Source organism: Pteronotus mesoamericanus, unplaced genomic scaffold, assembly GCF_021234165.1.
Source record: "Pteronotus mesoamericanus isolate MK-2021 breed Mesoamerican mustached bat unplaced genomic scaffold, CSHL_Meso_final contig_134, whole genome shotgun sequence".
Classification (NCBI taxonomy): Eukaryota; Metazoa; Chordata; class Mammalia; order Chiroptera; family Mormoopidae; genus Pteronotus; species Pteronotus mesoamericanus.
Window position 1 is genome coordinate 703,270 of NW_026555061.1, and position 12,159 is coordinate 715,428.

Sequence of the window (12,159 nt, forward strand, 5' to 3'; positions counted from 1 at the left end):
GCCCAGCCCAGGCGGCATCCCAGCCCCGGGCAGGCACGGGGCCCCCTCCCCACGGGTGGGTGGCGGCGAGGTCCCCCCGCCGACCCGACCGGATGCTGTCCCACAGCAGACATCAGGCTCCAGCGAGGGGTCCCTCCCTCACGGGTGCCCCGGACGGCGGCCTGTGGCCCCCCCGCAGGGGCTGCCCCCAGCCGGTCCACAGGGCCTTCCTGGAACACGTCCCAGAGGCCTGGGGGCACTGAGTCGATGGTGGAGTCTCCCGCGGGGCTGGGCCGTGAACCGCGCCAGAGAAAGGCGGGGAGCCTGAGGCGGGGCGGCCGTGCAGCCGCGACGCCACGGCAAACACAGAGATGCAGGACGGGGCTCCTGTCGGGGCTGGAAAAGGGAGAACAAGGGAACGGCTCCTGGAAGAGCCGGCGCCCCCCTCGGCAGCGCCACCCACCTGCCCCCTCTGGCCTCCAGCAGGACCGCGGCGCAGAGAGGCAGGCACCGCCCGGGACACGGGTGCAGCCCGGGCTGCGGGCACGGGATGCGAGGCTCCCCCCGGCCCTGCGCCCGCGAAGGCGGCGTGGAGGCATGCCAGCCACAGGATCACTCCGGCCACGGGATCCTGGCACCCGCAGGGTGACAAGGGGAGCTCTGGGCCACGCGGTGATTACGGGGCAGCCCAGAGGCACAGCGCGGGGATCCTGTAATTACAGCTCAGCCAGTGCCACGCGAGTGCCACCTGCCACTGCTCGCCGGGCCCCCAGGACTCGGCGCCCGGGGGGGCGTGTGGCGTGGCCAGGCAGGGGGGTGGGGGGCGCTGCGCGGTTTGCTTTGATGTCCAAGGGACTCGAAGAGGAGCCCCGACATCTGCCCACGCTGGCCCTGCCTGGGGTCCGGACAGAGCCGCACCGTCTGCCCCCGCGTGAAGGCAGAGCAGCCAGCGGAGCCAGGACCCTGGGGGCCTGCCCGCGGCCCCGCGGCCCCACGGCCCCACCGGGAGCCTGTCTGCGCCCCGCATCACGGCCGCACGGCTGTGGGGCTGCGCAGCGGGTCCTCCCTGAGAGCTGAGACACAGCCCCGAGCCAGGCACTGGGACGTTAAAAAAAAAGGCCTCTGTGTCTGGTTCCCTATGCAGCATCTCTGCACCGTGAGTCGACCCTTCAAAACTGGGAAGCTCAGCGTGGGGCCTGAACTCGTGCCAAGTGGCAGAGCTGCGGTGTCTTTTGTCACCAAGGTGGCAGAAGCCTTGCTGGTGGCCTCAACCCGTCGCCCCACCTCTGGAGCCCGAGTCCCCAGAGGGGGGCCAGCCTGCTCTCCGGCTCCCTCCTGTGGCCAGCGAGGAACACGGGCGGTTCAGACCCGCAGAGCCGCCCGCCAGCCCCGTGGGGCAGCTGCTCAGGGCAGTGATGGAGGGATAGGGAAGGGACACGGGGCTGGGGGTGGGGGGAGGGGTGTCAGAGGGACCCATAGCCCCACCCGGATTATCTCTCGGGACGAGGAGGAAGCCCGGTCTTTGGCAGCCCCTGCACGACATACATCTTCCCGGGACGAGGCCCGGCTGGCGTGAGCGCCTGCGTCTGGGCAGGCGCAGCCAGCACGGATCAGGCGTGTGGGTTCAGGTCGGAGCTGTTACTCACCTTCCTCACCCCGAGGCGTTTCCAAAACCCCAGCTACAAACACCCACGAAAGCTGCCGGCTGCCCGGCGGGGGTGGGGCGGGGCGCAGGTCAGATACCATCGCTGGCGGAGTCTGACTCCGGGACCAGCCGTGCTCACCGCTCACCGCCGGGGCCGGGGCCGGGCGGGCTGCTCCGGAGGGCGGCAGCCTGGGCCCCAGGGTGCGAGGACGGCCGTGCTCACCGCCGGTGCCGGTCCGTCACCGGATTAGCGGAAAGTTTTCAGAGTGTGACTCACAATAACGTGCACTTGAAAGTCCAATGTAGCGTTTTATGGACGAGGTTGAGTCGTTGATTCCAGGGTGGAGGAGGGGGCGCTAAGAAGGGGTGTGGAGGCGGCCGGACCCCCTGGGGAGGGATCGTGAATCGGGGCCATGAAAGGAAGCTCACCGAGGGGCCTCTCCTGGGAGGGGGCCGGCCTGTCCGGCCGGGGCATGGTGGCCACCCAGCCACGGGAGGACAGAGGGACCCCACACGTCCGCAGGACCAGAGGGGCGCTCCAGCCAGGGCCATGGGGTCGGGACGGCACATGAAGGACCCCTGCCAGCTTGGGAAAGGCCAGCAGCGGCCACCGGGGGCGACTGACGTGCCAGGACCTCCGACGGGGGTGGCCCTGGGCTGCGAGCCAACCGCACGCCGCTGCTGCCAGCGGGGCCCCGCCGGGCTGCGCAGTGACCGGCTCCGGAGGTGGTGCCCCAGGCCTGAGGGCCACGGTGACCCCGCAGCCCTCCAGTGGGGGCGGCTTGGGGAGGGGAGGGGAGGGGCAGCCCAGGGCGGCGGTGGCGCCCCCAAAGCAGAAGGGCAGGCCCCTGCCTGAGCATGCGTGCGGGGGGCGGGCAGGGGAGCAGGCCCTGCCCTCAGGCGACCTAGTGACCGCTCAACAGACGGCTGGTGGGGAACCCGCGGCACTGACCTCATTGACTGTCAGTAGCTGGCTGTTCAGGGTGCCGCCCCAGCCGCGGGGAGGCCGCCCTCACGGAGTCCTTGCGACGGCCCCCACAGGGTCTCTCCGCGGCCGGCCCCTCCCCCGCGGGGCCTCGCGGGGCCCCGTCGACTCTCTCTCAATCCTTCAAAGCGCCCGAAGGGAAGGGGCCTCCACGGGGAGCAGCGGGAGCTCCGGGTGTGGACCGGGCGGGGGCGGGACCAGACAGGCACACTCCCCGCGTCTGGCCCGGCTCTGCCGCGTCCCCGTGGAGGAGGTGATGGTCCCTCCTGACACACCTGTGAACGTCGCACGAGGCTGCTCTGCGAGGGGGGTGCAACGGGAGAGCTCCGCGCACCCTGCACACAGCGGCGCCCGAGGGGACGGCGCAGCCCCCACTTCCGCCGCGAGCCGCCGGCTGCCGTCGCCAGACAGCCGGCCCTGCGAGCCCCGCACTGGGGCGGGACAGGGCCTCTTTCCTTCTGAGACCATTATTTTCAAGTTCATCTTAAATGTGCTGTTCCGTTCTGTTTTTTATTTCTTCACGACACAGACCCGCGTCCTAGGAATGAATACACAACTGAAAACAAAGCGCTAAGTTCTGCTCTGAGACCCTCATCCGAACCCCTTGGGCTGTGTGTAAGATTGCAAGAGTCTCACAGCGATCGGCTCTCGTCAGTGGGGGTGACCGTCCCTTTCGAAGCCCTTTCACCGCAACACGACTTCCGCTGGACAGAGACGAAAGGCCCCTGAGGGAAGCGAGGCTGAGGAGTCCGGGACCTTTCTTTTGATTTGTGTATTTTTCCTCAATGTTATAAAAAGTACAGGCTGGAGTAAGAAAAGGGCAGGCATGAGAGAGACACTCACACACAGGGAGCATCACCCCGGCATCGGGCGGCGGTGAGCGCACAGACCCCGGAACAAGGCCCCGCGAGGAACAGATGTGCAGCCGCCGCCAGCTCTGCAGAGGGCCGCGCGCGTGGCGGCGGGGGAGCTGAGGCGGCCACGCGTGAGAAGCCCAGCGCCTGGGCCGGGTTCTGCGTGGCTACGGGAGCCGCGACGCCCAGCGCCACCGGAGTTCCGAGGACACCGGACGAGACTTAGCGGGACGTGTCTGCCAGGCACAGAGGCACGGCGAGGGGCTCGCACGCCGCGCCGTCCCGGACACGGGGCTCACCTGTCCAGCGATGGAGCCCGGGGCCGCCGGCCTCCTCCCGGCTCTGGGAGGAGCAGGGCCCCCTCTCCCCCGGCCGCGGGGGCCCTGAGGCAGGAGGGAGGACGGCCCCCGCCCCCCGTGAGGCGGCCACCACGTAGACGCCCCCGGTTCCCCTGAGCATGGTCTTCCCACATCCCCGTGGGGTGCTCTGTCCTTTGGAGCCGACCTCAAGATTCACCAATGAGCACGTGTCCTCGTCCGCGACGCAGGGCTGTGTGGGCCTGGGCCAGGGACCGGCCCCCGGGGCTGGTGTGGGACGGGCCTGCCCGGGCAGGCGAAGCCACGGGAGCCAGGCGGGTTTTCGGGACCCCCAGAAGGAAGTCAAGTGCCCCTGGCTGCATCTACCGCGGAGGGGGGGCGGGTCTGTGTGTTTCTAGGCCTTGATTACTGAGCAGAACAGAAGACAAATAAACAGAAACACCTGCCTTTTTCAGGGTCGACCGAGATACGACAGCATTTTTGGCCAAGAAAAGGAGGAACTTGCTTTTTAAGAAGGGACTAAAGCCAACGAATTTGAGGCACCCGGGTGGAACGGGCCCAGCAGACGGTGCCCCGTGGACGCGCCCGCGCCAGCGACCAAGCGCCCCGCCGGGCACTCCCCCGCGGCCCTTCACGCCCCCTGAAACGGCCTTGTCCCTGGGAGCCTCTCTGCCGGCCGCCTCCAACGGCTGGTTTACCCCCAGGAAACCCCGCCACAGGCGGCGCTTGCTAACAGACGGGCGCAGTGGCGCAACACTGGGGACAGAGGGTCGGCCGCAGCCCGGCCACCACAGCAAGCCGGCCCCCGGGACGGCCCTCGGCAGAGCGGCCGGAGGCGGCTGTCGGAGGGAGGGTACGGCGAACAGAAACTGAAACCCCCTGGCAGGACCGCAGCCTGGACGGGGCGGACGCGACGCCATTAGCGGTCAGCTCGGGCTGCACATCTGTTCCTCGCTGGGCCCTGGGCGGGCATGCGGGGGGCGGGGGGGCGGGGACGAAAGGAGATGGCGGGGGGGGGGGGGGGCGGATGCAAAGAGGCGCCGTCCCTCTCCTGCGCCGGCCTCCCAGTTCCGGGCCGTGGGGGTCACGCATGGCACGGGCCTGGGTGTTGCTGGGGCTTCCGTGGCCGCTCCGAGACCGGCCCCCCTTCGAAAAGTCTCATTACACTTGGCCGGACCATGCAGTGTACGAGTCCGCGTTTATACTTTCTTGTTTTGCGTGCAGAACTGTGACATGACGTTGTCCTTGGTTTTATGCATCGGCGCCTCACTGCCAGGCTCTGCTCTCTGACCTCCGGCCTGGGCTCCCAGACCACAGAAGGACACCTGCTGTCTTCCCTCGTGCAGTAATTTCTGCTCAGCCCATGTACAGCTAGCGTTTTATTTTCCGAAGTCTTTCCGCTCTGGGCTTCAGTTAAGTATTCAACGGACGGCCATCCAGCCTCTAAAGACACACGAATGTTAAGGGCGAAGTCTCGTCCAGCCAGCGACCGGGGGGAGCATAAAGGTTAGCCGTCTCACCTTCTATAAACGAACCCAGAAAACAGTTTCTCATTGCATTCCCTAGTTCCAAGGTTCTACTGGAAACGCGCCATCCTACGTCTGTGATGTGTGTGTGGCATAGGGTATCTTTTAATTCAAAGACACATGGACGTCACGTTGCCCCAAGGGCCGCGCGCAGGCTGAGGGGCCGCCCCTCCCAAACGCCGTCCTGCCTGCACGCGGCCGCCGCGGCCCCCCGGGCGCTCCCTGCGGACTTGCTAGGGCCAGGAGCGGCTTCAGGTTTTATTTAGGGTTTTGACTTCAAAATTCAGGTGGCTCCTGCGGACGTGGGGGTGCCTGGTTGCCGTGCGAATGGGCTTCCTGGTTGGGCAACCGCGGCTGTGTTTCGCTCCCGTCCCTCAGCCGCCCCGTGGCCCGCCTGGCACCGGTGCGCCGCCCCCGGAGAGCGCCCCGGGCTCCCAGCAGCTGCGCGGGGGCGGGGAAAAGCAAGGCCACTCCTCAGACAGTGGCCCGGAGTGACAACAGCGTCCGAACGGGAAGGCGCACGGCCTGCACCGCAAATGCCCAGAGGCGGGAGCACGTTTCCTGTGGGTGCCTCAGCAACGTCCGTGTTAGATCATCTCCTGGACATGCTAATAAGGACACATTTAACATCGATCTCTGAGCAAATTCTGTTTCCTGTCCCCTTCCCTCGCTTTCAAAGGAAATAAACACATGCAGAGAGGAGAACCGCCATTCCGCTCCGGTCACTCGGGCCCCAGCCCAGCAAGCCCTGGGCCTGCCCCGGGCGCCAGGCCCCCGTGGGAAGCTGTCAAAGGCCAACCAGTCCCAAAGGGGAAAGGTGGTGCCCAATCGTGGAGTCCCTAAAGGCGACACAAGGCCAGCACCGGACGCCCTCCCGCCCTGCCCACCCGCCCCAAGGAAGGGAGCGGTCCCAGGGTGGATATGGAAGCATCTCCATCGGCCTCACGGCTGGGGCTCAGACTCGGGCCGGGAAGCTCCGCCTCCCTTCCCCTGAGCGCGGCTGCAACAGGGTGTTTCCGGGTGGCTTGTCCTAACGGTGAAACGAGGACACAGACACAGAGCGCCCCCTACAGCGCGTGGACGTCACAGACACACTCAGGGGTGCCCTTCCCTGGCAGTGAGAACAGGCATGGGGGTGCCGGGCGCCAAGGCTCAGGGCCCTTAACTCTGCTTTCTATGTCTGGGCGCCAAGGCACGGGGCCAGCTCCGAAAGGAGGCCGCAGCCCCTGCTGGGCAGGGGCCGGTGAGGTGAGGCCGCTCCTCCCGGCCCCCGCGGACGCACGCGGGGGCGGGCTTACCGGCTGTCCATCAGGACCCCTGTGGCCGCACCATGAGAGACACACAGGAGGGCGAGCCTGCCCGTGCCACCGCCAAGTTCCGCGGGATGTTACTCCCAGCCTGGATCGCGCAGGGGAATCAAATAAACAACAACAAAAACGGGTCAACCACTCGCACGAACAGTGGAAAATGGAGATGGCCCAGCCTTGGACGGACCCACGTCTTCAAGGAAAAAAGAGACATGGGCCCAAGTCAGGGTGGACGGGACACAGTGGACGCCCTGCTGACTGGAGAAGACGCTGAGGCCTGACCGAGGGCCGCGAGGTTCCGCAAAGCCATTGGAAAGCCATAAGAACAGCCAGAGTAGGTGTTATGGCAAAAACTGAACAGGACACTTCTCAAGCAAAGCGGGTTCTCTGAGTCCGGAACGCAAAGCCCCGGGACACGCCTGGGCCGCGCGCTGCCCCGAGTGTGTGGGCACAGGGGGCCGGCGGAGTTCTGAGAGGCCCGGCCGACCCACCCGCCAGCCCAAGAGGCAGAGGCACCGGCAGCTGGGCGAGCGGCCGGGGACGGCGCAGGAGGCGGAAAACCGCGCTTGTCTCAACAGCCCGTCCAGCGCAGGCGACGCGCACTCGACAACGCTCGCCCACGCGCCGAGCACCAGGGGCCTGTCCCAGCGGCTGCGACAGGCGGAGAGGCAGGGGCCGGCGTCCAGGCCCACTGAGGGCGCGGCCCGTGCGAGCTGATAATCACGGCACTTAGAACTGTCTCCTAAGGGACCATGCTGTGGGTGCCATCAGATACGCCGTTACCTGGAAAGCTAACATGCACCGGGCGCATGAGAAGCCTTATCACTCATCTTCACACGCGCCACACAGATCCTGTTCCGCGTCCCCGCTTCACGGAGGAGGGGGGCGAAGAAGAGGAGAGGCGGGAGCCTGCCTCTGGGGAACACCCGGCTGCCGCGCCCTTCGCCGGCCGAGGCTGCCTCTCCGGCGGATGGAAGGCCAGATGCGAGTCCAGAGCCACTCCCCCCGAGAACAAAAGAGATCCCCCCCCACCGGACCAGGAAGGGGTCTGAAGAGACAGCAGCACCGCGGGGAGACCCAGCACATGCCCCGTTTCCACGCGGCCCCTCGGCTGACTTCCTGATGTCCCGGGTGGGGGGTGGGGTGGGAAGCCGTCTGCCAAAATATTTTACGGCTTTAAACTTTTCTCCTGGATGCAAAAGCAACACAGCATTTTATTTGCAAATGCGGTTTCGAAGCCAAACGCTTTCTGGGCAGTGCAGGAAAAGAGGCACCGCGGGCCCCCAGGATGCACCGCCGCAGGCACCCCCTGTGGGGCGGGCATCGCGGGGCACCCTGCGGGCCGCTGTCCCGGGCGAAGGGCTGGAGGCTGCCCGGGAGCAAACGCTTACGTCAGGAGAGGGCAGGGAGGGCGGGAGAGAAATGCTGCCGAGGTTTAAACTGTTCCAATAACTCACCACAGGGGCTCTGCTGCTCCTGGGGGCCCCGCCCGGCCGACCCCCTTCCCCGCGCGGCCTGCGAGGGCAGCCTGCTCCGGGCACTGCCAGGAACCCACGGCAACGGTGGGCAACCTGCTGCTCCGGCTCTGGGGCAAGCCGGGGTCGCGGTCTGAGACCTGGCCCCGGGCCCTCTGCCCCTCTGATGCCCTACGGAGGCGGGGGCGCTGCGTGGGGGTCCGTCTCCGCATATTAGCAGGCACACAGGGGAACACACGCAGTGAACGCCCGGCGGCCCTCTGCGGAGAGAAGTCTACAGGGAAAGCCAGGCGCGCGGAGACGCCCCGCGAGCCTCCAGCTCACCGGCTCTAATCTCCACGTCACTGCGAGACGCAAGGCAGGGACCCGCGACCGCTCCAGAAGAATTTGAGGTATGAACCATGAACTCACTAACTCCTTCCCCTTCGTACTGCTTTAAAAGAAAAAAAAAAGGCTCATGGATTTGCTGAAAAGCAGAACCGGACCCCAGCCTCTATTTTCACTACAATAAACGCCTTCAGGACGAGCCCCTGGCACTGCGAGGTGCCTGTCCACCAGGGGTGTTCTCTCTACCGTCGTGTTTTCTCAAGCACTTGTTCAAAAACATATTTAAGTGGAATGTTTTCGTTTCTGCAGATTGCATTAATTATGGGTTTGCAAACCCGGCGAGCCCACGAGGTCTGCTGGAGCTGGGGGCTGCAGCCGGCCGGCCAGCGGCCGGCGGCTTGGCGCGGCCCCTGCGCGGAGCTCCGTGCTTGGCACCGCACGCCGCGCCGGCCAAGGCCAGCCCCCAGAAGCTGCAGCGAAGAAAGAAAAACACACAGCGGTCAACCGCCTGACCCACGCGCTCGGGCGCGCGCCGGCCTGCGCGCAGCACCAGCCCAGAGAGGACTTGAGGGCACATGGCCGCGGGCGGTGGAGGCGCCTCCTCCCTCCCGGCTCTGCCTGCCTACGCAGCTGACAAATGATTTTATTTGTCATCTGCTTCCCCTAACTGCCCTTCGAGAGGTCGCCAGGAGAGCCAGGCAAGGCTCGTGGGCCACAGGGAGGACCCACGGTGGGCAGCCCCTTCCCCACCCCCGCAAGCGCCCACGCGGACAGCCCGCGCACGGACGGGCTCCCCGCCCCTGGCCCAAGGGCCGGGGGCGCCAAGCCTCTGGAGGGGCCGCCTGGAACCGTTCTGTGGGGCGGCGCCGGCCGAGGTACGCGCACAAGTCGGGGAGCGCGCCCTCGCTGTCGCCCACCCGCGGCGCCGGCACCCCGTGCGCCCCCCGCAGCCGGCGGCTGTCCATCCCGGGAGCGCTCGCCACCGACCCGCCTGACTCCCACCTGCCCCGGCCCTGCCAGCAGGAGGAGGCGCCACCTCCCCGAGGGTCACCTGCTCTCTGCGCCGGGGCCTGGGCCCAGGGGGCGCGGGGTCCGGCGGAACTCACCGTGAGCGCGGAGAGTTTCTGCGCGGGCGCCGGCGGGAGCAGCCCCGCGAGCAGCGGCAGCCAGCAGAGCCGGGGCAGCAGCATGGCGAGCGCGGGGCGCGCGGCCGGAGCGCGGCGACTCGCAGAGCGGCCGGAGCCGGGCGCAGGGGCTGCTCGAGGTCTTCTCCCCAGCGCTCCGGGCAGCCAGGCTCGACCCGCTGCCCTCGCGGCACCGAGCGCTCCTCCGCGTCCTGCGCGGCTGCCCTGGCTCCTGTCAAATAACTCCAGGGCGTCCTGGAGCCTCCTCCCTCCCTCGCTCCCTCCCCTCCTCCCCTCCCCTCGCTCCTGAGCCCCACCTCCCGCGCTCGCCGCCGCGCCCGCTGGGCTCAGATGCCCGCTCTGGCCCAGGGGCCACCCTGCACGGGTCTGCGGAACCAGACCCCCGGAGGGGCCCAGCAGGGCGGCGCTGCGGGCGGGCGGTGCTGTGTGCGTGCTTCCTCCCTGCGGAGGCACACGTGCACACACGCGGCACACACACAGGGATGCACAGGCACCCACCAGGCGTGCGCACAGCGCGCCAGCCCTGGGAATCCCTGGCCCAACCACAGGATGCGCTGCGCCCTCCTCCTGCCCAGGGCGCCCACCTGGAGCGCGCACCCTCGACCCCGGGGCCGGGCTCACCGCCAGCGTTAACGGGGACGGGGTCAGTCCGCGGCAGCCCCTGGCTCTCCTCCACCTCCGGACTCCAAGGCCCCCTCCAGCCCCGGATGTCGTCTCTCAGCCTCACTGGCTCTCCAGCAGGTCAACTGTCCACACCACGTCCTCCAGAAGTCACCGGAAGACGGCGCGCCCGCGGCGTGTTTGCGCAGGTCAGTCCACGCGGGCGCGTGGACCCACGGCTCCGGGCCTGAGACGCGGCACTGGCGGCCGGCCGCCCACCCCCCCCCACCCCCGGCAAGCGTGGCTGGAATGTGCCGGCTCTGCAGCCGCTCCGTCAGGGCCGCCGGGGGTGTGAGCGGCGAGGGCAGCGTTGCGGAGGCTGCAGGCTCCTGGGTGGGGACGGGTTGGAAACCAGGGGAATTTCGCACACGCGAACTCTGGATCGCATCCACGGCAGACAACATTGCTGAAATAGTTTAGCCTTGGCTTACAACTTTACAGGAAAAAGCCCTACTTCTGGCTCACACAGAAAGCACAGAGTGAAGATTTGCAAGAACAATGCAGCAATTGACGGGTCAGGGGCACAGGGAGAAAGGACGAGACATAGCAAAGCCACATCTGATCTTTCATCTGATGTTTAATCCGAAGCTTGAGCTCTGGGGGGCCTGCGGGGGCGGGGAGGTGTGTAGCAGCAAATCGCGGGCGCTGCGGGGGCAGACAAAGCCTGCGCTGTCCCGGGGGCGGGGCCCGTGCCGCAGAAGGGCAGCCTCCCGTTCCCCTCGCAAAGGTGATGCACGGGGCCCGGGGGACAGGCAGGGGACGCGCGGTCCTCGGAGGGGCTGCTCAAGAATTTCCCTCAAGTCCCTGGGCCCCGAGAACCTGGGCAGCCCTGTAAACACGTTCCTCCCGGTGCTGGGGCTCAGGGGGACGTCACAACCGAGCCCTGGGGACGGCTCGAGGGCCTGAGAAACAGGTGAGCCAGGCAGCTGCAGGCGATTAAGCAAATGAAGAATGAGATTAGGCAACGTTAATAAGAATCAAGGTAAAAAAAAAATAAAAGGTAAGGACGGCATACCGCAAATTCTGAGGAGGAGGAAATTTACATTCAGAGCGGACACGCAGCCTCTCAAAGTCACGTGCCACTCGGCGAGCCGTGTGTTCTGGCTGCCTCCCTGAGAGGACACTAGCCGCCGGCTGAGATGTTTATTTGAGTCTGTGCACGTTTCCCTGGAACTCGGAAAATTGAAAACAGGTTGTTTCATCCACCCCCCCCCCCCCCCCGCCAGCCTCGGCGATGGCAGGCGAGGGGAGGTGTCCATTACGCCCATTTCGCAGGTGAGGCAGAATGGCAGCGGGGCGGTGTCGGCCAGATCTCAGAGGCGGCGGAATCGGGCCAGACCATGGCCGCTGGGGCCCACTTCTCCGAGGTTCGGAGGAGCCAGGGGCCCGGGAGCCGACTCCCGGGCCCTGAGGGCCTTTATTTAGAATCTCCACACACTGTCCGCGTATCAACGGCAGAGCCCACGCGAGTCCCAGGGAGACAGACAAAGCACATCTGTCCCGACCCGGGCCCGGGAGGGTGGGCCGGCCCCTTCAGAGGCCCTCGGGCCTGCAGCGCCAAGTCCCAGTCCCCCATGGGTGCTAGAAGCGGGGTGTGCAGACGTGACCAGTTTCCTTTCTCACGAAGAAACTCAACACACTTAGAAGAGACACTAGGACATCGGTGTATCTGTCTGACGTTCTTACGCCGCCAGGCAAGTGATTACTGGCGTGACGGTGCGTGGGTGCCCCCAGGAGAGGAAACCGAAGCAGGCCCGCCCCGTGCACAGGGAGGGCGGGGAGTCCCGGCCTGCGCTTCCCAACCAGCTCCCCTGGGACAGGCAGCCCCGCCGAGAAGTTCCCTGGAAATGGGGGTACGTGTTAAATCAATAAGCCACAGGGCCTGTTCTAAATCACGGCGGATGGATCCGGAGTTTGCTTGTGTCCTGATGAAAGTGAC

The 12,159-nt window shown here is 66.8% G+C and overlaps 1 protein-coding gene across 1 annotated transcript in view; it reads right to left on the bottom strand.

Annotated features, from left to right (window-relative positions):
- Positions 1–9,749, bottom strand: part of SMOC2 (SPARC related modular calcium binding 2) — a 212,518-nt gene extending 202,769 nt beyond the window's left edge. The window contains exon 1 of the mRNA XM_054595203.1: positions 9,522–9,749. Coding sequence (XP_054451178.1) covers positions 9,522–9,605 — 84 coding nt within the window. The 5' untranslated portion in view covers positions 9,606–9,749. The remainder of the gene's footprint in view (positions 1–9,521) is intronic.
- Positions 9,750–12,159: the final 2,410 nt, after the last annotated feature.